Raw genomic sequence first — 25,042 nt, 5'->3', positions numbered from 1 at the left:
TATTAAGATTCATTGAGTTAGTGGTCCATTATCTTTAGTTATTTGCTTAAAATTAGGACTGATTGTTACTTTGTAAGCCTATATAATAGGCTGTTGTTTTTGCTTTCAATGGATAGAGATTGAAACAAGGCCTACCCGCAGTGACACTTCTGCTATTTTTTAATTTCCAACATATTTCTCATGAGAAATTCTCCTAAACAGTCAAAAGAAGAAATTCTCTTGGACAATCAAATGAGGAAGTTTTCCCGAACAATCTCATCCCTTCTCAAAAATCACACAACACAAACCTAAGACACTCTCTTGAGGAATAATAGGGTGGACATGTCTCCCAGACAACTTTTATTCCTATATTGTCATTCACAATACAGCCCGCCTAACAAAGCTCTTTTTCTCCCCAAAGACAATTCTTCTTGGGGGTTTCTCACTAGACCTATTACATGTTTAACCCGAGACAAGCCCCTTACTCGCATGCCATGTGTCCCTCTCACCAACATTGAGGGGTATAAATACTTCATGATCGTTCATTTTCTAAGGCTCTTTTACCCTAACATTTCACCTTCCAAGCACCCGCCCAACATCAACATCCTTGAATCACTTGTTCTTTCAGAGAAACAACTCACCCTTCTCGCGAACGACTTAGAACCACAAATATGTACTCACATTTTACCAGTATCTTTATAAAAGCATGCAAATTTCTTACTTAAGCACTGGAGAGCTAATTTTCATGTGCTTTCTGACCATTTTTTGTCTTGTAGTCACTTCCATAGACACGTATCAACTCTCTCGGACAATAAAGATTTCCCCGAACAATTACAACACTCTCCCAACTCCCTCGACACTTCTCCAACATTCTTGTTTTGTGCTTGGTTTCTGCCCTATCATGATCTATTCCAATACAAATTTTGCTTCTTGTATTTGGCAACAACTTAAATTTTTTAGAAATTTAAGTCCATGTCTTATAATAATAATAATTAATCAACATATTATACGAATTAATGACTATTTAAATAAAGTAATTAGTGGTTTCTTGATACTATATTATGTAATTAAGCTTTCCAAGCACATATTAATATATTTATTTAATTTTAATAATACTTCTTTTAATTGTTATTGTAAATATTTTATAATAGGAAGAGGGAGAGGGACTCTTGAGTTTTGACAATTCATATTAATGTTGGGATAATAATCAATAATTATTATCATTATATGTGATAGTGAGTAATTATTTGTTAGTATTTAAATATTTATATTGAAGATTGTAAAAAAGTCAAAATTCAATGTGTAAATAGCGTTGCATTTCTGACCAAAATAGTAAGCAACGCGTTATAAGGCTGGCGTTGCACTGTCCTCAGTAGCCCAATGGACTTCGGTCGCTCCCAATACAGCACTTGCCCAGTTGTCCCTGGAGGCTGCAACTGGGAGACGCCAATTTTTTTAATTTCAAATATCGTTTATTACGAGGTTGCAAAACATATTTGTAACACTTTTTATGTGTATCTACTTTTGGTTAAACCTATATTTGTTTTCTTAATTTTTATATGAAAAACATATTACCTCTTGAATTTTAAATTTAATTTATTGAATACTTAATCTTTATAATTAATATTTATTGACTACTTAATTATCTAGTCAGTATTATGCGTGTAATAGACGTATTATTACACATGTGAACAATGACCAAATATTTAACCAAAAAACTTAAATATATATAGGTGTACAAATTGGCAAACGCATACATATACAGAGTTATATACATAGATTGTGGATTACTGATTAGAGTATACAAGATAAAGAATTGTAGGTTAGTCGCGGGTTGCAAATGAGAAAGAGAAAGAAGGTGGATGAGACACGGGTGGCTAGTCGAAGAAGGGTTAAGGCAAGTTAATTGTGACTTGCACCTCGCTAATCGAAGAAAAGATAAAGGGTCGAGATTAGTAGAGATGGCCACAATCTATGGGGGATTTGCTTCTTTTATTCAAGTTGATCGGAAATGAAAAATAGAACAAAGATTATTGTTGAAGGTGAAAAGTAAGATAAGTTTGGCCAACTATTCTTTTATTTTATTTTATTTTATCTTTTCTTCTTTTTATCTCACCTTCTAAGTCATACATTATTTTAAATCACGTTATATAGTCAGTAATTATAAATTATGGATTTAGTCGTTTATTATTAATCTTATAAGTTAAACTTATTTTAAAAAAGAAAAAGAAAACGCGTCTCTGGATTTGAGTCTCTTTCGCCGCAGGTTCACTGCCATTGAAGAGATGAACATAAGCTCCGACTTCAGGGCTGTATAAATACCAACCCGATGCTCTGTTATTGCCACCATCACTCATCTTTCTACTCTCCAATCGGATCATTACACAGCCCGGAACCCAAAAATGGCTTCGTTTGCTTCACAGTTGGTCCCGCAGCTTCTCCTTCTCATCTCTCTCTTCCATTTCTCACTCGCTGCCAGAAGCCTGGACCAGTTGGTTCAGGAGCAGCCAAGCTCCACCTTTCGATACCACAATGGCCCCCTTCTCTACGGAAAAATCTCTGTTAATCTCATCTGGTATGGCAAGTTCAAGCCTGCCCAGCGATCCATCGTCTCCGATTTCATCACATCGCTGTCCTCTTCTTCGTCTTCCAAGCCCTCCGTCGCCGGCTGGTGGAAGACCACCGAGAAGTACTACCGCCTCGCCGCCAAGACCAAGAAGCTCGCCTCCACCCCTTCCCTGTCTCTGGGAAAGCAAATTCTGGACGAGGGCTATTCAATGGGGAAATCTCTCTCAGATGCCCAGATCAAACAGTTGGCGGCAAAGGGCGGGAACATGTACGCCGTTAACGTCGTTCTCACCGCTTCCGACGTCGTCGTCGGCGGATTTTGCATGAGCCGGTGCGGAACCCACGGATCTTCCGGGAGCGGAAAATCCCACAAGTTCGCGTACATCTGGGTCGGGAACTCGGAGACTCAGTGCCCGGGTCAGTGCGCCTGGCCGTTCCACCAGCCGATCTACGGCCCGCAGAGCCCGCCGCTGGTGGCCCCCAACGGCGACGTAGGAGTCGACGGGATGGTGATCAACCTTGCCAGCCTCCTGGCCGGAACCGCCACGAACCCGTTTGGAAATGGGTTCTACCAGGGCTCCGCCGATGCGCCACTGGAGGCGGCGTCAGCTTGTCCCGGAGTTTACGCAAAAGGGGCTTATCCCGGCTACGCCGGCGAATTGTTGGTGGATCCGGCGACGAGAGCTAGCTACAACGCGCATGGCGCTAATGGGAGGAAGTACTTGGTTCCGGCGTTGTACGATCCGGCGACGTCTTCTTGCGCCACTCTGGTGTGAAAATTGGAGTTATATTACTGGGGACGATACTTGTACTTTTACGTGTAGAGAGAAAATAGGAATAGATTGTACTGATTCGATTCATTCGTTTCTTATGATTTTGTATTAAATGATATATACAACTAAGTTTCTTTTTCTTTATAGTTTTTTTCTTCTTTTGTTGGTTTTATACTCTATTAGCTATATATGATCTATAGACACCTTTTAAGGGTATCATTTTGATATTTTTAAACGCTTATCTTAATCAAAAAGTCTTAAACATTGTTTTTATGATTTTATCTAATCCTTTAAATTTTGGTAAGAATATCTTAATTTAAAAAATAAAATAAAAATATTTTTACCCAATACTTGTAGTCTCCCATCATCACTGGTGGCTGCCCATCATCGCCATCAGCTCCCATCATCGCATTTACCTTTTTCTCTCTTTCTCTCACTTTCTGCTCTTCTGTCAATGTCGCTCTCACAGGCAAACGCAGCCGCTATCATTGCACGTAAATCCTGAGAATTGTCTGAAAGTACCTTGAATCTTCGGGTTTGGGTGCGAAGATGGCAATATTTAACAAAAGAACAGAGAGAAGATTGTAGTGATTCATTGGTTCGTTTATTTGTTAGGGTTTTCATGTTAAATTAATTAATTAATTTAATATGAAAGCAAGTTCTTTTGCTTCACATTTTATTATTACCATGGGATCTCCTTTTTCTGTTAATTTTGTAGTGTTTTTTATGAGTATGGTGTGTTAGTTTATATTTTATTTTTTAACATTTAAATTGTTTTATTTAGTTCTTTGAGTAGCAATATATTTATTATTTAATTAATAAAAGTATTTAAATATTAAAAATAAGGCATAAAAAAATACACATTTTCTAAAACTAATGTGCAAGGATTAATGCCCAGAGGTGCACTCAGTCTTCTGTTAAATAATAAATGCATATTGATTTTAGATTACATGTTATTCTTAACATTTCAACAATTAGTTCAAAATATAATATATATTTTTATTATTAAATAAAATTATTTAAATAACATTATAAATAGATTTTATCAAAAAATAAAATGTGTTTAAAAGAACAATGATTAACATTATTTTAAACAAATCAGATGGCTAGTTTAATTAGTTTTTTTAAGTTCACGTCTGTTGTGGCATGTCCTCTTCAAGAGAACGAAGCGAAGTTCTATTGGAAAAGGCATATTAAGAAATTTTATATAAAAGGTGAAATTTTTTACTTTAAAGGCCTTTCACACATTATTTTATGTATGTGAGAGGAGTTAATCACAGTACCCGACAGCACATCAGGTAGGAGGCACATTATATGGTGCCCACAAGAAATCATTTTCACGTGAGGATGAAACTCCCACACTACAGCTGTCATGACTCGAACTTGTATCCTTAAATATAATTTATTACTTGAAAACTAATCGTGCTATGCCCGTAGAGACGAAATTCTATATACTTACTCAGGAGCAAGTCTTCTCAGACAATCTCATCCTCTCTCAGACAGACATCTCACAACACCAACTTAATTGAGATACTCTGCTGATGAACAATATAAAAACATTTCTCTTGGATAATTTTTATTTTGCTTTGTCACGCACGATGCAGATCGCCTAATAAGATTTTCTTTCTCCCATAAAACCATTCGTCTAGGTGATTTCCCACCAAACCTATTGTGTGTTTAACTCCGAGTAACACCGTACAGTCACAATATTCGCATATGATGTGTCGTTCTCACCAACAATGAGGGATATAAATATCTTATGTTTCTTTATTTTTTAAGGCTTTTTTTTCTCTAACCTTTCATCTACCAAGCACTTCCCAACATCTACATCCATGAATCACTTGTTCTCTCAGAGAAACGACTCACCCTTCTCCCAAATAACTTAGAATTACAAACATGTACTCATATTTTAGTTGTATCTTCTTAATAGTATGCAAACGTTTGACTTAAGTATCAGACAACTCACGCGAAAGAAATTTTTATATGATTTCTAAATGTCTTTTGTCTTGTAGTTACTCTCATAAACACATATCAACTCTCCCGAATAACAGAGACTCTTCCCCAGAAAATTTCTCTCTCGATAGATCTCCAACTTTCCTGTTTTGTGCTTGGTTTTTGCCCTACCATGATCTATTCCAATACAAATTTTGCTTCTTGTATTCTTGTATTCTGGCAATGACATTTTAAAATTTTTAAAAATTTAAGCCTATGTCTTATAATTATATTAATTGGCATACTATAGGATTTGATGACTATTTAAATGAAGTAATTATTGGTTTCTTGATACTATATTATTATGTAATTAAGCTTTCCAAGCACATATTAATATATTTATTTAATTTTAATAAATACTTCTTGTCAACGTTGAGATTAAATCATATTAAAGAGAAGTAAAATTCTATCGAAAAAGGCATATTAAGAAATTTTAGATATTTTCTCTTGAGAAGTTCTCCTAAACAATTAAAGGTGAAAGTCTTTTCAGACAATGCCGTCCCCTCTCAAACATCTCACAACACCAGTTGAGACACTCTTTTGAGGAACAATAGAGAGAAATTCTCCCGAATAACTTCTAATTTTCTTTGTGACGCACAATGCAGCTTTGTCCGACAAGATTCTCTTTTCTCTTTTAAGGGGTGATTTGTTAAAATGAGTAAGATAAATGGTATCAAGATAAAATTGGAATGCTTTTCGGATCAAAATATAGAATAATCAAAATAAGGCCAAGAAGCATTCCAAAATTTCTATCAGACTATTTGTTAAATTTTTTAGAATCCATTGATAACTGTACTTTTTCTTTCCATGTGTTTGTTAATACATATGATAAGCATTAAGATAAGGGTTTTTTACCAAAATATCCCTATTACCAAATTTATGATTAAAATAGTATTTTATGATTAATATGAATTGTCAAAAAAATTAAGATTAAAATTAAAAATAATATTTTATTTTCTAAATTCATGTTAAAAATAAATTTAAAAAGAGTTGAAAAGTATAAATAATAATTGTTAGAATTACAATAATTCTACCTAGATAATTAAAAATGGCCAAAACATAACTTCGTAATAGATAATAAAATATAAAATTAAATAAAATAATTTAAAAATTGATGAAAGGAATTATATTAATTAATAAAATATATATAGAGAGAGAAATTTAAATTTTAAAAATCAATGAAAGTTTATAATGTCTTTTAAAATTTTAAAATTATCAAAGCATATAATAATTTAAAAATATATTAATTATAAGAGTTAAATAAATAAGTTTTTTAATAAATTTAAATCTTTAAAATGTATTAAATGGCATTAATTATCTTACAAGGGGTAGATAAGTAATTGAGCCTTATTTTGAAAGAACTAGATAAATTTATTCGAGAGGGAGGTCGGATAAATTTATCTTGAAAGTGGGAGATAAAAGGTCACGTGAGGCCTTTTTCAGAAATGGCCAGATAGGTTTAACAAATACGTTAGAAAGACCAAACATTCAGAATACTTTCCATATTTAACCTTATCTCCTCTTATCTTGATTAACAAACACCCCCTAAGAAAATCATATTTCTAAGGGATTTTACACTAAGAGTGTATTTGATTGTACACATTTATCATAGAAAATGTGTAATTATTATAATATTTTTTATGAAAACAATCAAACACTCATAATTTTTCTATGAAAAATGTGTATGGTACAAGCATTTAAAGTTTTTTTTCATAGAATTCATTTTCCAAGGAAGTGGGGTGGTTTTTGTTTTCTAAACAAATATTACCTAAATTAAATTTTAGGTAATACAATCAAACACACTCTAAGAGTATGTTTGATTGCACACATTGACCATAAAAATTATGTAATTATTACACATATTTTCTATGGAAACAATCAAACATTCATAACTTTTTTATCAAAAATATGTATATAGTACAATCATTTAAAGATTCTTTTCATAAAATTTATTTTATAAGGGGTGGAGTGATTTTATTTTTTAAATAATTATTATTTAAAATTAAATTATAAATAATACAACCAAACACGCCCTAAATCTATTGGGCGATTACTTCAGGAAAATACCGTCCAACATCAATATTCAGATGTCACGTGTCCCTCTCACCAACGTCGAGGGATATAAATATCCCATGTTCCTTTATTTTCTAAGACTTTTTTTCTCTGACCTTTCACCTTCCAAGCACTTGCCCAACGTCTCAATCCTTGAGTCACCTCTCCCAGAAACAACTCACTCGTCTCCCAAGTGACTTAGACCCCTATAGATGTACTCATATTTTATATGTATCTTCATAATGCAAACTGTCTAACTTAATTATCGGAGGGCTCGGGTGACAAAAAATTCTCGCGTGCCTTTTGAGAGTCTTTTGTCTCGTAAGCAACGCGCTATAAAGCTGGCGTTGCACTGTCCTCAGTAGCCCACTGGACTTCGGTCGCTCCCAATACAGCACTTGCCCAGTTGTCCCTGGAGGCTGCAACTGGGAGACACCAATTTTTTTAATTTCAAATATCGTTTATTACGAGGTTGCAAACCATATTTGTAACAATTTTTATGTGTATCTATTTTTGGTTAAACCTATATTTGTTTTCTTAAATTTTATATGAAAAACATATTACCTCTTGAATTTTAAATTTAATTTATTGAATACTTAATCTTTATAATTGATATTTATTGACTACTTAATTATCTAGTCAGTATTATGCGTGTAATAGACGTATTATTACACATGTGAACAATGACCAAATATTTAGTCAAAAAACTTAAATATATATAGGTGTACAAACTAGCAAACGCATACATGTACAGAGTTATATACATAGATTGTGGATTACTGATTAGAGTATATAGGACAAAGAATTGTAGAATAGTCGCGGGTTGCAAATGAGAAAGAGGAAGAAGGTGGATGAGTCACGGGTGACTAGTCGAAGAAGGGTTAAGGCAAGTTGACTGTGACTTGCACCTCGCTAATCGAAGAAAAGATAAAGGGTCGGGATTAGTAGAGATGGCCACAATCTATGGAGAATTTGCTTCTTTAATTCAAGTTGATCAGAAATGAAAAATAGAACAAAGATTATTGTTGAAGGTGAAAAGTAAGATAAGTTTGGCCAACTATTCTTTTATTTTATTTTATTTTATCATTTCTTCTTTTTATCTCACCTTCGAAGTCATACATTATTTTAAATCACGTTATATAGTCAGTAATTATAAATTATGGATTTAGTCGTTTATTATTAATCTTATAAGTTAAACTTATTTTAAAAAAGAAAAAGAAAACGCGTCTCTGGATTTGAGTCTCTTTCGCCGCAGGTTCACTGCCATTGAAGAGATGAACATAAGCCCCGACTTCAGGGCTGTATAAATACCAACCCGATGCTCTGTTATTGCCACCACCACTCATCTTTCTACTCTCCAATCGGATCATTACACAGCCCGGAACCCAAAAATGGCTTCGTTTGCTTCACAGTTGGTCCCGCAGCTTCTCCTTCTCATCTCTCTCTTCCATTTCTCACTCGCTGCCAGAAGCCTCGACCAGTTGGTTCAGGACCAGCCAAGCTCCACCTTTCGATACCACAATGGCCCCCTTCTCTACGGAAAAATCTCTGTTAATCTCATCTGGTATGGCAAGTTCAAGCCTGCCCAGCGATCCATCGTCTCCGATTTCATCACATCGCTGTCCTCTTCTTCGTCTTCCAAGCCCTCCGTCGCCGGCTGGTGGAAGACCACCGAGAAGTACTACCGCCTCGCCGCCAAGACCAAGAAGCTCGCCTCCACCCCTTCCCTGTCTCTGGGAAAGCAAATTCTGGACGAGGGCTATTCAATGGGGAAATCTCTCTCAGATGCCCAGATCAAACAGTTGGCGGCAAAGGGCGGGAACATGTACGCCGTTAACGTCGTTCTCACCGCTTCCGACGTCGTCGTCGGCGGATTTTGCATGAGCCGGTGCGGAACCCACGGATCTTCCGGGAGCGGAAAATCCCACAAGTTCGCGTACATCTGGGTCGGGAACTCGGAGACTCAGTGCCCGGGTCAGTGCGCCTGGCCGTTCCACCAGCCGATCTACGGCCCTCAGAGCCCGCCGCTGGTGGCCCCCAACGGCGACGTAGGAGTCGACGGGATGGTGATCAACCTTGCCAGCCTCCTCGCCGGAACTGCCACGAACCCGTTTGGAAATGGGTTCTACCAGGGCTCCGCCGATGCGCCACTGGAGGCGGCGTCAGCTTGTCCCGGAGTTTACGCAAAAGGGGCTTATCCCGGCTACGCCGGCAACTTGTTGGTGGATCCGGCAACGAGAGCTAGCTACAACGCGCATGGCGCCAATGGGAGGAAGTACTTGGTTCCGGCGTTGTACGATCCGACGACGTCTTCTTGCTCCACTCTGGTGTGAAAATTGGAGTTATGGTATTAGGGACGACACTTAATACCTTTACATGTAGAGAGATAAATATAGATTGTAGTGATTCGATTCATTCGTTCGTTTATTTCTTATGGTTTTGTATTAAATGATATATACAACTAAGTTTCTTTTTCTTTATAATTTTTTTCTTATAGTTTATTTTTTCTTTTGTTGGTTTTATGCTCTATCGCTATTATCTATAGACACGTTTTAAGCGTATTGTTTCAATATTTTTAAAATATTTTTTTTAAAACGTCATAAAATGTTAAGAAAATATTTTAGGTTTGTTTTTTTAATTTTAAAAATGTTTTAAATTATTATTTTATAATATTAAAAAATATCATAAACAAATTTCCGTCTACCATATTTATTTTCAAAATTTATTTACATATATTATGAAATTTATATTTATTTTAAATTAAATAATTATTTTTTATAATTTATTATATTAAAAATTATATTTATATTTTCTTATTTACATACTTTCTCATGTTATATTTTTTCAATATTTTAAAAATATTTTTTTCCTTTTACTTCCATACAATTTAACCCTATAAAGTTATACTTAGGGGTGTCAAAAAATATTTGAAAATCGATTAATCAGATCAAATCAAACCAAATCATGTTTTTTGAATTGATTCTATGGTTCAACTTTTAGATTCTAGTTCTAAAAAATTAAGAATCGATATATTTGGTTTGTTTATTGATTTTTCTTTTTAAATCGTGATTCGAATCAAACTAGAATCATTATTATACTTGTATATATATTATAATTTTTTTGATATATATACATAGGCATAAATATAATATTACTTGCAATTTTAATCTACTAGTTTTTATTTATTTCTTTTTTATTGTTGGTTATTGTTATTCATGAAATGTAGTATCCCAAAATTTGAAAATAAATAATAATTATTCAAATCGGTGTTTGAGGACATTAGTGAATATTTGAAAATTTAAGAGAAAGAATTTATTTATGTGGTTTTGAGGAAATAAGAAAGTAAAGGTAATTAATTAAATTATTTGAAAGTGATTAATCATTATTATTTATTGTATTTATGGGTTAAAAGGAAATATTAATTTTTTTTGGGTATTTGGGGATTTAAGAAAAATGTTTACTTATGTAATTTTGGAGAAATAAGAAATTTAGGTATTTAATTAAATTATTTAGGAGTATTTATGGAAATGAAAAATAAATTAAATTAGTAGAATTTCTAAAAATTCGAGGAATAACTATAATAAGAGGAATTGGAGTTTGGGGGGGTGTATGTGGTATTTTCGAAAGTTTTCAGGTGCTGAACGTGATTTGCGAAAGTGGCCGTAAATCACTTTAAATTGAATTGGAACGCATATATGGGTGAAGGTTAGTGCGGGCGCAAGCAGTCGCGCTCGATTGTGACCAGGCGACAAACGCGGGATCGAATCTGCTGGTGCCCGCGCGAGACTGGGGGATTTTGCCTTTTTATTTGGCCAATGGGATGCCGAAACGACGTCGTTTCGACCCATGGCGGTGGCAGCTTGCACGGCTGCTGGTTGCGCCACGTGGTCGCGTTCTGGCCACCCTTTTTGCACCATTTTAAAGCCCATTTCAGGCGTTTCTGAAGCAGCAAACAAAAGGAGAAAAATTGAAGAAGAAGCAGTGGCGCCGCGACGAAGAAATGGAGAAATTTGGAGAAAAAATTTGGATTAAATTTAGTTTAATTGTGATTTAATTAACCAAGTAAGTAAAGAATTATGTATTAAACATTCTGTACGGTTAGAATTTTATTTTGGGTCCTATTTTATTAATTTTGGGAGTTATTCTATTTTACAGCGTGTATTATTTTGGTGGCATTTAAGCGTAAAAATGCTGTAAACGACTAGATACACGCAACCTCTCATCTACCCTTATGATTTCTTTCTATTTTATGAACCCCTCGTCTTCCCTCAATTCATTTTGGTTTCGCGTATTAATTATACGAAACGAGAATTTTATTAGCGTGATTTAATTTAAATAATTTAAATTAAATATGAGACTTATTGGGATTTTATTTGTGATGCACCTATGTGGGATTTTAGATGGCTAAATTATTTATATTACACGGTAAATTTATTTAATTAAAGCTACGATTTTATTTAGTGTCAGGAAAAAGTTTTATTTCGTAGTAGGAGTGCAAGAAAGGCAAGGAACGACCATGTAAAGGCAAGCTCCTAACCCTCTCCTCATGATCTTTAATTCCCGTGAAAAACTCCGTGATTTGTCATACTTTATCCTCTCCCTTACTCTAATTCGGCGTCTAACATTATTTATTGAGTTATTATTATTGAGTTGTTATTCATTGGGTTTAATTTAAATTAAATCTGGTACTTCTAGAATTTTATTTGTTATAAACCTATGGGGGTTTGTACCACCCTTATTCCTTTCGGAATGATGCTGAACCTAGCTTGGGGACTAGGTTTCTAGACGTGCGGGTTTATTTATGATTTTTCTCGGGTTTATTTATAGTTCGGTTAGAGCTATCGAGTAGTAGGGCAGGGGTCGACTGTTTGGTGACGTTGAAGTAGACTATCGTACGGCCCTGATGTGGACCATTGGGTGGACACTCCTAGTCACTGGCCGTTGACCGGTGTTGGGCACTGCTGACTAACTCTGCCAATATGTGATTTACTGCATGACTAGTTACATTGTATTACTGTTCATGATTTGATATGCACATGGGTACGGGATGCATGTTGGGATATTCATTTATTGAGTATGCTTGGACACGGACATTCTAGCTTGGTTAGGTTGCATCCAGCACGGGCATATGCATCGCTTGTGGTTTACTATGTGAGCGAAGCATGGCCTGATGTCTGGATGTATGGGCGCCAGTGTATCACGTTGATGCTCACTACGCCATTGCATTTTTATGTACATTGCATGGTTACTGGTAGTTATTAGTTCTCGGACGAGAGGACCGTTCCGAAGAAGCCTATGGCTCGAGTGTCGGGAGTACCGACACGAACACACGGGTGACGAGAGCATCGACCCGAGATGGCGAGCGCAAGTTTGTTAGAGATTTATGTTGCCTTTCAGGGCAGCGGCAGGTTGGTATGGGACTTGGGTGTCGTGTGTCTTGTGTAGACCCCAAGAACCGATATATGCTTTCATTATACTATACTTTTGTGTGGTAGTGTCTCGTGACTTGTGTGTGCTTGGGGTTGGTGTTCTAGGGGAAAGCTTATTGGATCTATACAGCCTTCTGCCTTTCTTTCCATATGCTTGCTGAGTCTCTCGACTCACTTTGCTTTCCATCATTCCAATTAGTGGCAGCGTAGACCATGGACAAGGGAATCAACTTCTAGCGGCAAAGTCGGTATGGTGTACAGGCAGTCCCGTCAATACCTGTCAACTCTGATGTCTGAGTGAGATTTACTTTATTATTTTGTATTGTGCCAAGTCTTTCCTTGAGTCTCGTGTATGTCGGCACAAGAGTCTGTGTTTATTTATTTATCATGTGACTGCTGTGCTAGCGGGGTATCCGTAGTGCATGCATGTGTTTAACTTCGCTTCCGCTGTTCTTATTTTCGTGTATGCATGCCAGGGTGGTCTTTGTCTTGTATTCCATTCTTTCTCTTTCCGTAAGTGCTTCCGTTCGGATAGTCCGAGTGGTTGGGATATCCGGGCGGGAATGCTTACATGAATTCTTTTATTTCTAGACTTTTATGCGTTATTGCTATACTAAATGGTCAATGTAATCTTATTTGATAATGATGAATTATTTTGTTCTACTTTTACTTCAAGATTTGAAGTATTAATGCAGTTATGGGTTTATTTTAATTAACAAATTTGTTTGTAATGTCATATTTTGCGAAAATGTTTATAAACTAAATGTTAATTGGATAGAACTAAAACTGGTCTGATACGATGGATTGGTCATGATTTTGTCTTATATATGTAATGGTTCGGTTACGATTTTTATTTTTTTGAAATCGTTAAAAATGGTTCAATTACTAGATTCTTATAGAATCGGACCAATCCGAACCGTTGACACCCCTAATTATACTTAAGGGTCGATATATTAGTCAATGTAACATTTAAGGTTTAATATGTCAATTAAAATAGTATTTGTTCACTTATAACACTATCGCTCATATAAGTGTAATAATATTTTACATATTTGTATTAATATTATATAAAATATAGTAAATTAATGCTCAAATATTATTAAAACTGTTATTTTCAACCCAAAAGTAGGGTGGTCAGACGTGAGTTCGCAACGATCGGGAATAGACTTCGAGGGGTGATTAGTATCTGCAAATATTTTGACGTTCAAGTAAGTAAAAAAACAAGTTGGTAGAGTATCAGTAGGTTAAAAAAGAACATATCTTAGTTCTGAAGATAGTTGGTCTATATACAAGGAGAAAAAGTCTTTCTGCATGCATGCATGTGTGCATTGTGCGTTATGTGGTGATGAGACTGGATATCCAGTGTCAATGAAGTTCTCTGACGGTGGCATAGTACTGACAGGACTTCGGTTAAATACAGATAGAATCTGTCATTAATGAGGATGATAACAAGAGTGAGCGCGAGAGTACTCAATATGCAGCTGTAATGATGTTGTTATAGACTGGCGTAAGATTAGGATCGAGTCAAGGTTGGATAAGAATCAGCCTATGGCCAAGGGTCAAGATTAAGCCATGGGCCGAGATTGACCTGGTACTGTACGAAAACTTTCATAAATGAGTTTTTAAATTACATTTATGAGGTAACAGAGGCTTCCGACTTCGAGAGTAGTCAAATGCAAAAAGAAAAATCAAAATTAATTTCTTCTTATTTTAATTTCGTGATTCCGCGTTTCCAACCGCTTTCCATCTAGCCACTTCTGTCACGCAAAGCAATTAAAATACGTTTGGAAATCTTATTTTCTAACATTTATTTATAATTTTTTATTATATTTATACATATTAATATATTATATACTTATATTAAAATAATTGTTGTCACTAGAAAACAACAATAGATATTGATTAAAAACATTATCATGAAATTAGTTAGACCATGCAAGAAAAATAATAATCAAAGAGTACTGAAAAATTATCACGCAAACATTTTGATATTTAAGTTAAAAATTGAAAACGTAAAAATCGTCTTAAAACCAATATAGTTCATACCTCTTTTTAAATAAGAGAGCTCATCTATTTATATAAGAACATTAGACTTTTTGCTCTAGAATTAAGATTATTCTAAATAATATTTATTTTTATATTTTGAGATCTATAAAAATTAAATTTCTTAATGTGTGACGTTTATACGGATATTTCAGGAGCTATTAGAATTATGATTTTTATGAATAATTGTTATTCTTTTTGTAAAATTTTTAAAGAGATTTTTGAATGTTAGAGTTATTTTATTTAAATTTTATTCGAACCCCCAATTAAAGGAAAATTATATCTTTTTAACTTAAAAAGTTATTTTAGTTTTTTAGATTTTTTTTTGTCTTTTAATGAGTTTTTTCTTATGACATGACAATAATATATGATAAAATTATTAATATATAAATATTATAAAAGGCGTAAAAAAATACACATTTTCTAAAACTAATGTGCATGGATTAATGCCCAGAGGTGCACTCAGTGCTCTGTTAAATAATAAATACCCTATGTTTCTTTATTTTCTAATGCTTTTTTTTTCTCCACCTTTCATCTTCCAAGCACTCGCCCAGCATCCACATCCTTAAATCACTTGTTCCCTTGGAGAAATGGCTTACCTTTCTCTCAAATAACTTAAAACTACACATTTTATTAGTATCTTCATAATATTATGCAAACGTCTAATTTAAATATCGAAAGAATCATGCGAGAAAAATTCTTCCATGGCTTATGTCTTATAGTCATTTAATTTTAATAAATACTTCTTTTAATTGTTATTATAAATATTTTATAGCAAGAAGGGGAAGAGAGAGAGGGACGCTTGAGTTTTGAGACCTCACATTAATGTTGGGATAATAATCAATAATAATAATAATAATTATTATTATTATTATTATTATTATATGTGATAGTGAGTAATTATTTGTTATTATTTAAATATTTATATTGAAGTTCGTAAAAAAGTCAAAATTCAATGTGTAAATAGCATTGCATTTCTGACTAAAATAGTAAGCAACGCGTTATAAGGCTGGCGTTGCACTGTCCTCAGTAGCCCAATGGACTTCGGTCGCTCCCAATACAGCACTTGCCCAGTTGTCCCTGGAGGCTGCAACTGGGAGACGCCAATTTAATTTCAAACATCGTTTATTATGAGGTTGCAAACCATATTTGTATCAAATTTTATGTGTATCTATTTTTGGTTAAACCTATATTTGTTTTCTTAAATTTTATAAGAAAAACATTTTACCTATTGAGTTTTAAATTTAATTTATTAAATACTTAAACTTTATAATTTATACTTATTGACTATTTAATTATTGAATTAGCATTCAACATATAATAAACCAAATCTTAAATATGTGAACAATGACCAAATATCTAACCAATTATGGGCATAATTATAGCAAATGCATACATATACAGACAAACATGACAAAAAATATTGGGTTGGTCGCGGATTGCTAGTAGAAGAAAAAGGAATGAGATTGATCAATCACAAGTGACTGATCGAAGAAAAGTTCTTGCAAGTCAATTGTGACTTACAAGTCGCTAATTGAATCAAAGTGGGAGGGTTAGGATTAGCCGAGATAACGATGACCAATGGGGGACTCGCTTCTTTTATTCAAGTTGATAGAAGATATGAGTAAAGATGACAACTAAAGACGAAAAGAAAGATAAGTTCGGTCGACTATTTTTTTATTTTTTTTTCTTTTTATCTCACCATGTATAAATCACATATTACTTTAAATCAGGTTATATATAGTCAGTTATCGTAAATTATGGGTTTAGTCGTTTATCATTAATCTTATATAAGTTAAACTTATTGTTAAAAAAAAAGGAAAACGCGTCTCTGGATTTGCGTCTCTTTCGCTGCAGGTTCACTGCCAGTCTGGAAGTGAAGAGATGAACATAAGCTCCGACTTTAGGGCTGTATAAATACCAACCCGATGCTCTGTTATTGCCACCACCACTCATCTTTCTACTCTCCAATCGGATTATTACACATCCCGGAACCCAAAAATGGCTTCGTTTGCTTCACAGTTGGTCCCGCAGCTTCTCCTTCTCATCTCTCTCTTCCATTTCTCACTCGCTGCCAGAAGCCTCGACCAGTTGGTTCAGGAGCAGCCAAGCTCCACCTTTCGATACCACAATGGCCCCCTTCTCTACGGAAAAATCTCTGTTAATCTCATCTGGTATGGCAAGTTCAAGCCTGCCCAGCGATCCATCGTCTCCGATTTCATCACATCGCTGTCCTCTTCTTCGTCTTCCAAGCCCTCCGTCGCCGGCTGGTGGAAGACCACCGAGAAGTACTACCGCCTCGCCGCCAAGACCAAGAAGCTCGCCTCCACCCCTTCCCTGTCTCTGGGAAAGCAAATTCTGGACGAGGGCTATTCAATGGGGAAATCTCTCTCAGATGCCCAGATCAAACAGTTGGCGGCAAAGGGCGGGAACATGTACGCCGTTAACGTCGTTCTCACCGCTTCCGACGTCGTCGTCGGTGGATTTTGCATGAGCCGGTGCGGAACCCACGGATCTTCCGGGAGCGGAAAATCCCACAAGTTCGCGTACATCTGGGTCGGGAACTCGGAGACTCAGTGCCCGGGTCAGTGCGCCTGGCCGTTCCACCAGCCGATCTACGGCCCGCAGAGTCCGCCGCTGGTGGCCCCCAATGGCGACGTAGGAGTCGACGGGATGGTGATCAACCTTGCCAGCCTCCTGGCCGGAACCGCCACGAACCCGTTTGGAAATGGGTTCTACCAGGGCTCCGCCGATGCGCCACTGGAGGCGGCGTCAGCTTGTCCCGGAGTTTATGCAAAAGGGGCTTATCCCGGCTACGCCGGCGAATTGTTGGTGGATCCGGCGACAAGAGCTAGCTACAACGCGCATGGCGCTAATGGGAGGAAGTACTTGGTTCCGGCGTTGTACGATCCGGCGACGTCTTCTTGCTCCACTCTGGTGTGAAAATTGGAGTTGTAGTATTAGGGACGACACTTTATACCTTTACGTGTAGAGAGAAAATAGGAATAGATTGTACTGATTCGATTCATTCGTTTCTTATGATTTTGTATTAAATGATATATACAACTAAGTTTCTTTTTCTTTATAGTTTTTTTCTTATAGTTTATTCTTTCGTTTCTTATGATTTTGTATTAAATGATATATACACGTTTTAAGGGTATTGTTTTAATATTTTTAAAATATTTTTAATTTTTAAAACGTCATAAAATGTTAAGAAAATATTTTTGGTTTGTTTTTTTAATTTTAAAAATGTTTTAAATTATTATTTTATAATATTAAAAAATATCAAAAACGTGTATTTTCGTCTACAATATTTATTTTTAAAATTTATTTACATGTATTATAAAATTTATATTTATTTTTTAATTAAATAATTTTATTTATAATTTTTTATCTTAAAAATTATATTTATATTTTTTATTTAAGTATTTCCTCACATTATAATTTTTTAATATTTTAAAAATATTATTTTATTTTTATTTCCATACAATTTAACCATACCCAAGGGTCTATATATTATTCAATGTAACATTTAACGTTTAATAGGTCAATTAAAATAGTATTTGGGCATTCACTATTGGTGATACAAGTGTAATAATATTATATAAAATATAGTAAATTAATGACCAAATATTATTACAACTATTTCTTTCGGTCCAAAAGTAGGGTGGACGAACGTGAGTTGGCAATGGTTAGGAATAGATTTCGGGAGAGGGTTGACACTTGCAAGCATTTTGACGCTCAAATAAGTAAGAAAGTAAGTTGAGAGAATATCAATAAATTAAAAAAGAACATAACTTAGTTCTGGAGAAAACTGCTCTAGAGAGATCCTTCTACATGCATGCGTGCATCGTGCGTTGTAGGGTAATAGGATTAGATATCCAACACCAATGAGACTTCTTTACAGTGATATAGTATTGACGAGACTTTTATTAAATACAAATAAGATTTATTATTAATGAAAATGAAATAAGGAACGAGGACGGAGTACTCGGTATACAATTATAATGATATTGTTATAAGTCGGCAAAAGGTCAGAATTAGGTCATGGTTGGACAGGGATAAGACTATGGGCCAAAGGCCCTGATTGGGCTGTTAGGGTCCAAAAATTTTCATAAATGAGTTTTTAAATAATATTTATGAGGTAAGGGAGCCTTCACTTCGAGAGAAGTCAATGCAAAAAGAAAAATCAAAATTTAATTTCTTCCTATTTTAATTTCGTGATTCCGCGTTTCCAACCGCTTTCCATCTAACCACTTCTGTCACGCAAAGCAATTAAAATACGTTTGGAAATCTTATTTTCTAACATTTATTTATAATTTTTTATTTTATTTATATTAATATATTATATACTTGGATTAAAATAATTATTGTCACTAGAACTCAAAAATAGATTTATTAATAAGAAATATTATTATCAGTTGGTTGAACAATGCAAGAAAAATAATAATAAAAGAATATAAAAAAATTTCATGTAAATACTTCAATATTTAAGTTAAATATTAAAAACGTGAAGATTATCCTAAAACCAATATAGATGACGTACCTCTTTTGAAATAAGAACTCATCTATTTATATAGGAGCATTGCGTTTTTTCAGATGTCTTAAAATTAAAATTATTCTAAATAATATTTATTCTTATATTTTGAAATCTATTAAAATTAATTTTTTTTAATATGCGAGGTTTACATTGACATTTCAATAGTATTAGAATTATGATTTTTATGGATAATTGTTATTCTAAGTTATTTTGTTTGAATTTTATTTGAACCCCCAATTAAAGAAAAATTACATCTTTTTAACTTAAAAAATTATTTTGAACTTTTAGATTTTTTTTAGTCTTTTAATGAGTTTTTTCCCATGACACCGCAATAATATAAGATAAAAATACTAATATACAAATATTAGATGATATTATAAATATTTGATTAAATATCATTTTTCATTATTGCCCACGGAGGGCAGCTCCGTAGAATATTTTTCATATAGCTAATTTACTTTTTTAAAGTCAATACTTATAATAATTATTATATTTAAAATAATAGTTGAGTAATAATAAATGTATTTTATTTTTAGATAATGGTTATTAATTTTATTTTATTTTAAATATTTAAATAATTTCATAATTAAATGTTTTAAAATGGGATACATTTGTAATGAATTAATAAAATTATTTCAATTTTTTAAAATAACATAAATTTATTTTAATTTTAAAAATAATAATTAACATTACTCTTATAGGCTTAAAGTGTAAAAATACTCCTTAAATATTTCAATATTTAGTCATGAATAAAGGAGTGTTTAATTATTATAAAATTAGATAGTTAAAGGGTCCAATTAAATAAAATCTAAGTTAGATAGGTGACACACGACTAAAATAACAAATTTAAAGGACATTTTTATGCTTTAAGCCTACTCTTTTATCCAACATGATGTGTGCTTAATTGATATAACTAGATGACTCAATTGGTGCCGCTATAATGAGAGTAATTAAGTTGCTGGTACATTTATTAATTTAATAAAATTTAATAACGAGGGATGAGGGGGCACTCCACTCCACTCCACTAGCCAGGCTATTGAATTGAAATAAGCAACGCGTTGTCAGGCTGGCAGTGCACTCAATTGCCCACTACTCTGGTCTCACCCATAAAGCACCCAGCCGCGTGGGGCGCCCAGTTAGTTTCACCGCTCTTTCTTATAACTAAATTATTATTATTATTATAAAGTGTAATTACTATATTGCCCAGTTTTTTATCAGATTACACGTGTACTTTTAAGTTGTAGAATTATTAATGATAACGTATTAAATGACAAGCAAGCAACGTTAGCTAGAAAATATTAAGAAGGTGACGTGATTATGTAAGTTAAAAAAGTAATGTTGGGGGTAGGACAGTATTATTAATTATATGTTGTATCTTTAATGAAAAAAGTATTAAATAAAAGAGATAATGATATTTGATTTCTTTAATATTTTTTTAATGAGAAAACGTTACATAATTTATGTCATTCTTAACATTATTCTAAGTTAAATATGAAATAATGAAGAAGAATACTAAGATAGTCTAAATCAAGATATTGTTTAGAAAAAAATAAAATATAAAAAATATTTTAGATAAAAGTGATTTTCGTTATATTCGTTAATTTATTTGACAACCCACTAAAAAGAAGTCACGTGACTTCTTATTTAGAATTGTTCAAATAAATTTATCTCTATTCCTCTATATAATTTTATCTTAAACCTTATAAATAAAAAAAAAATAACCTATATGACTTTAAATGTATTTTAAAAAATTTAATAAATAATTTAATAAAAATTTTAGAATACTTATCAACTTTATCTTGATCATTTAAAGCATATATTGATAAAATCTCATCTTACTTATTTTTACAAACGCTAGGGATCATAATTATTAAAAATTATTGTCTAAAGTCTTTATCGTGACAAAATGTCAGCATATGTATGAACGAAACTGTTTCAATAAATGACACGCTACGTGGATTATTATTTGATAATATTTAAATAAATTGATTGATTTGTTATAAACATTTAATAATTGAAAATTATAATATTTGATCATATTATATTAAACTACGGGGAGCTTAAAACATATAAAGATGATTATGACATATAAAGATGATTATGAGAGTAAATCACCACCTAATTGGCCCATATATTAAACTATGGGGAGCTTAAAATTAAATAAATAGTTAATAGCAATAATATTTTATAATATTAAACCATGGAAAGCTCAAGATTGAAGAAACAGTTAGTGGAGAGCAGCCACAAAAACGTAACATTAAACAACGGGCCTGTCTCTTTGCAACCCGACCCGCTCTAGTTGTTGACTCCCCAAGCAAGACCCGGTTTTGTCCTTAGCTGTAATGAACCTGTGAGCTGTGATATCTAACGCGACCTCACCAAGCTGGCTGCGAACAGTATATATAAATGCTTCGAACGCAAAGAATCCATTCGTCGATCAACAATGGCTTCATCTTCTCTGTTCTCCTGTCTTCTAATCACGACACTGGTTATTCTGTCTTCTCTGTTCTGTTCAGCATCTGCAGCCAGGAAGCTGAACGGGTCGACCCAGGCTCCGCAACCGCCGCCATTTATGTACCACAACGGCCCCCTTCTCGCCGGCAAGGTCTCCGTCAATCTCCTCTGGTACGGCACCTTCACCCCCTCCCAACGAGCCATTATCTCCGATTTCGTTGCCTCACTTTCCTCCGGCAAGGAGCAGCCGTCGGTCGCTGCCTGGTGGAAGACCACCCAGAACTACTATCGCGTCATCGCCTCCCGGAAGCTATCTTCGTCCTCTCCGGCACTGTCCATCGGCAGCCATATCCTTGACTACGGCTACTCGCTCGGTAAATCACTTACCACCCAGAAGATTGAACAGTTGGCGGCGAAGGGATCGCCGAAGAACACGATCAACGTCGTCCTGACGTCGTCGGATGTCACCGTCGACGGGTTCTGCTTAAGCCGGTGCGGGACCCACGGGTCGGCCCGAAATAGAAAGAATCGCCGGTTCGCGTTCATCTGGGTGGGGAACTCGGACACTCAGTGCCCGGGTCAGTGCGCCTGGCCGTTTCACCAGCCGATCTACGGCCCGCAGGGCCCACCGCTGGTGGCGCCGAACAACGACGTCGGCGCAGACGGGATGGTGATCAACCTGGCTGGGCTCCTGGCAGAGACGGCGACAAACCCGTTTGGCAACGGCTACTATCAGGGCTCTGCCGAGGCACCGCTGGAGGCTGCTTCGGCTTGCGCCGGGATTTTTGGCAAGGGAGCTTACCCCGGCTACCCCGGGGAGCTGTTGGTGGATCGGGCCACCGGTGCGAGCTACAATGCGCATGGTGTTAACGGGAGGAAGTTCCTGGTTCCGGCTTTGTTTGATCCTGCAACATCATCATGTTCCACTCTTGTTTGAGAATTGAGACGAAGACGACGATCCGGCTGTCGATGGATTATTACTGCATGGATATATATATATATAATTGAAAATGTTATTTGGATATATAACACTAATATTTCGTGTGACACTCAATAGTGATCCTAATGTCGACACATCATTATTGGGTGTCACCGAGTAATATGTGAGGTGTTGAATTTTAAAATTTAATGTGTGATATTTAAATGCTAAGTTATGACAATTTTGATAATACTTGTCTATTTATATATTATACTTTGTGACAACTGAGTGTCAAAATAGCATCCCGAGTGTAAATACACCATGATAAGCATAGTGTTTTGCAATGAATAGATTCTAATACAACACAACACTATGGTCCATGCAGGCTTTATCATGAGAAAGGACACAGTAGGCCTTGACCACTGGATTTTTGCCCAATTATATTGAAACTGGGCCTTGTCCGGGCCCAAACATACAGTGACTCGCTGCATTGGGGCAGCCCAGAGTCTACTTTGTGTTATTCCCTCAGATTTGGGCTGCGTGTCAGAAGCACGTTGGAATGGAGATTTTCTGCTTTGAGACCATAAGTTTGGTCCGAATTGTCTAGCCGAATATTATTATTTTTTATTTTTTATCATTTTAATTGATAACTATAAAAGTCTTCTTTAAAAATCAAATTCGAATTATGAAAATTAATAAAAAATATATATATTAGATGTTTATTTAATTTCTTAAATAGTTTTTATATAATCATAAATCTCTTTCTCAAATCTGGTTCTATATTACCAAAAATACCCTTATTTGGGATAAGATAAGATTCCATTTTTGCAAATAATTCTGACAAATGGCATATTTTTGTCCTTATACATTTATGTTTTTTTTTGTGATTATTTAATTTTTTTATTATTTAAATTATACATTTGAATCTACATTTTTAAGTTAATTTAACTCCATTATTTTAATATTTTTTTCTTATAGCAATCCATTTTTTTTATTTTTTCAATTATCTCTTTATTTATATTTTTAAGTTAATTTAATCTCTATAAAAAATAAATGATCAAAGACGTAAAAAAATAAATAAATTATTAGAGTTAATTTGGCCCCAAAATACAAATTTTAAGATATAAATGAAATAATAAAAAGTTTGTGTTGTCACCGAAAAAAATTAAAATATAAAGATTAAATTAACTCAAAAATATATATAAAAAAGTGTAATCAAATAACAAAAATTTTATATAACCACACAAAACAAATGTAAAAGTATGTATAAACAAAAATATAATTTTTGGCCAATAATTCCTCTTTCACTGTTCAAACATTTTTTTATTATAGGTAAAATTAGCCAAAAAATTATGGTATTTTAACTAACCAAATATTATTATTTTTATTTTTACCAAAAGTACCCTTATTTGGGATGAAATGAGACTCCATTTTGTAAATAATTTCGTGAGTTCATATTTTTGTCCTTATATATTTATATGTTTTTATTGTGTAATTATTTAATTTTTTTATTATTTTAATTATAAATTTAAACATGTATTTTTTAAGTCAATTTTAACCTTATATTTTTTTAACAATTCAAATTTTTTGTTATTTCGATTATAACTCTTTATTTTGTATTTTTAAATTAAATTAATCCCTATAAAAATAAGATGATCAGAAATGTAAAAAAAATAAAATAAATTATTAAAATTAAATTAATTCAAAAATACAAATTTTAAGATGTAAATTAAATAACAAAAAGTTTCGATTCTCACGTAAAAAATTAAAATATAAGAATTAAATTATTTTTAAAATATAAATGTAAAGATATAAATTAAATAATGAAAAAATTAAATAATTAGACACAAACAAAAAAAACTAAACAAAAATAGTTTTTAGCCAATAATTCCTCTTTCACAGTTTAAACAGTTTTTTTTTATTATTATTTTAGTATAGGTAAACTTAGCCTAAAAAATCTGTTATTTTAACTAAAATGACAATATTAACCCTACATGTAGATAAGAGTAAACAAGGACGAGCCTGGGCAGTGGGCACCACTTCGACCTTCCACCTATAAAAGTAGCCTGACTCCTCTGCCCACGCCTATCAACCAATCATGCATTCTATTTTCTATTTTCTTCTTTTTTTTTATTCTGTTTACCTTTTTAAATTTAATTTATATTATTATAATTTTAAAATATTCAACTTTGATAATTATATTAATCCCCCAATGCCAAAATATCAAATTAAAAATTAGAAAAATAGTAATGTTCTGTAGCATAAGATTATGATTTTAGATCACTAAAGAGAA

At 33.8% G+C, this 25,042-nt stretch overlaps 4 protein-coding genes across 4 annotated transcripts; all 4 read left to right on the top strand.

Annotated features, from left to right (window-relative positions):
• Positions 1-2,312: 2,312 nt before the first annotated feature.
• Positions 2,313-3,466, top strand: LOC127807267 (protein PHOSPHATE-INDUCED 1-like). The gene has a single exon (XM_052344968.1). The coding sequence runs from the start codon at positions 2,382-2,384 to the stop codon at positions 3,321-3,323; it is 942 nt and encodes a 313-aa protein (XP_052200928.1). The 5' UTR covers positions 2,313-2,381; the 3' UTR covers positions 3,324-3,466.
• A 5,238-nt stretch (positions 3,467-8,704) lies between these two features.
• LOC127808476 (protein PHOSPHATE-INDUCED 1-like) lies at positions 8,705-9,847 on the top strand. The gene has a single exon (XM_052347037.1). It carries the CDS (start codon positions 8,756-8,758, stop codon positions 9,695-9,697), a length of 942 nt encoding a protein of 313 aa, XP_052202997.1. The 5' UTR covers positions 8,705-8,755; the 3' UTR covers positions 9,698-9,847.
• Positions 9,848-16,770: 6,923 nt separating this feature from the next.
• LOC127808477 (protein PHOSPHATE-INDUCED 1-like) lies at positions 16,771-17,916 on the top strand. The gene has a single exon (XM_052347039.1). It carries the CDS (start codon positions 16,838-16,840, stop codon positions 17,777-17,779), a length of 942 nt encoding a protein of 313 aa, XP_052202999.1. The 5' UTR covers positions 16,771-16,837; the 3' UTR covers positions 17,780-17,916.
• Positions 17,917-21,791: 3,875 nt separating this feature from the next.
• LOC127808475 (protein PHOSPHATE-INDUCED 1-like) lies at positions 21,792-22,922 on the top strand. The gene has a single exon (XM_052347036.1). The coding sequence runs from the start codon at positions 21,820-21,822 to the stop codon at positions 22,765-22,767; it is 948 nt and encodes a 315-aa protein (XP_052202996.1). The 5' UTR covers positions 21,792-21,819; the 3' UTR covers positions 22,768-22,922.
• Positions 22,923-25,042: the final 2,120 nt, after the last annotated feature.

Source organism: Diospyros lotus, chromosome 8, assembly GCF_014633365.1.
Source record: "Diospyros lotus cultivar Yz01 chromosome 8, ASM1463336v1, whole genome shotgun sequence".
NCBI lineage: Eukaryota > Viridiplantae > Streptophyta > Magnoliopsida > Ericales > Ebenaceae > Diospyros > Diospyros lotus.
This window is presented reverse-complemented; position numbering and strand designations above follow the sequence as displayed.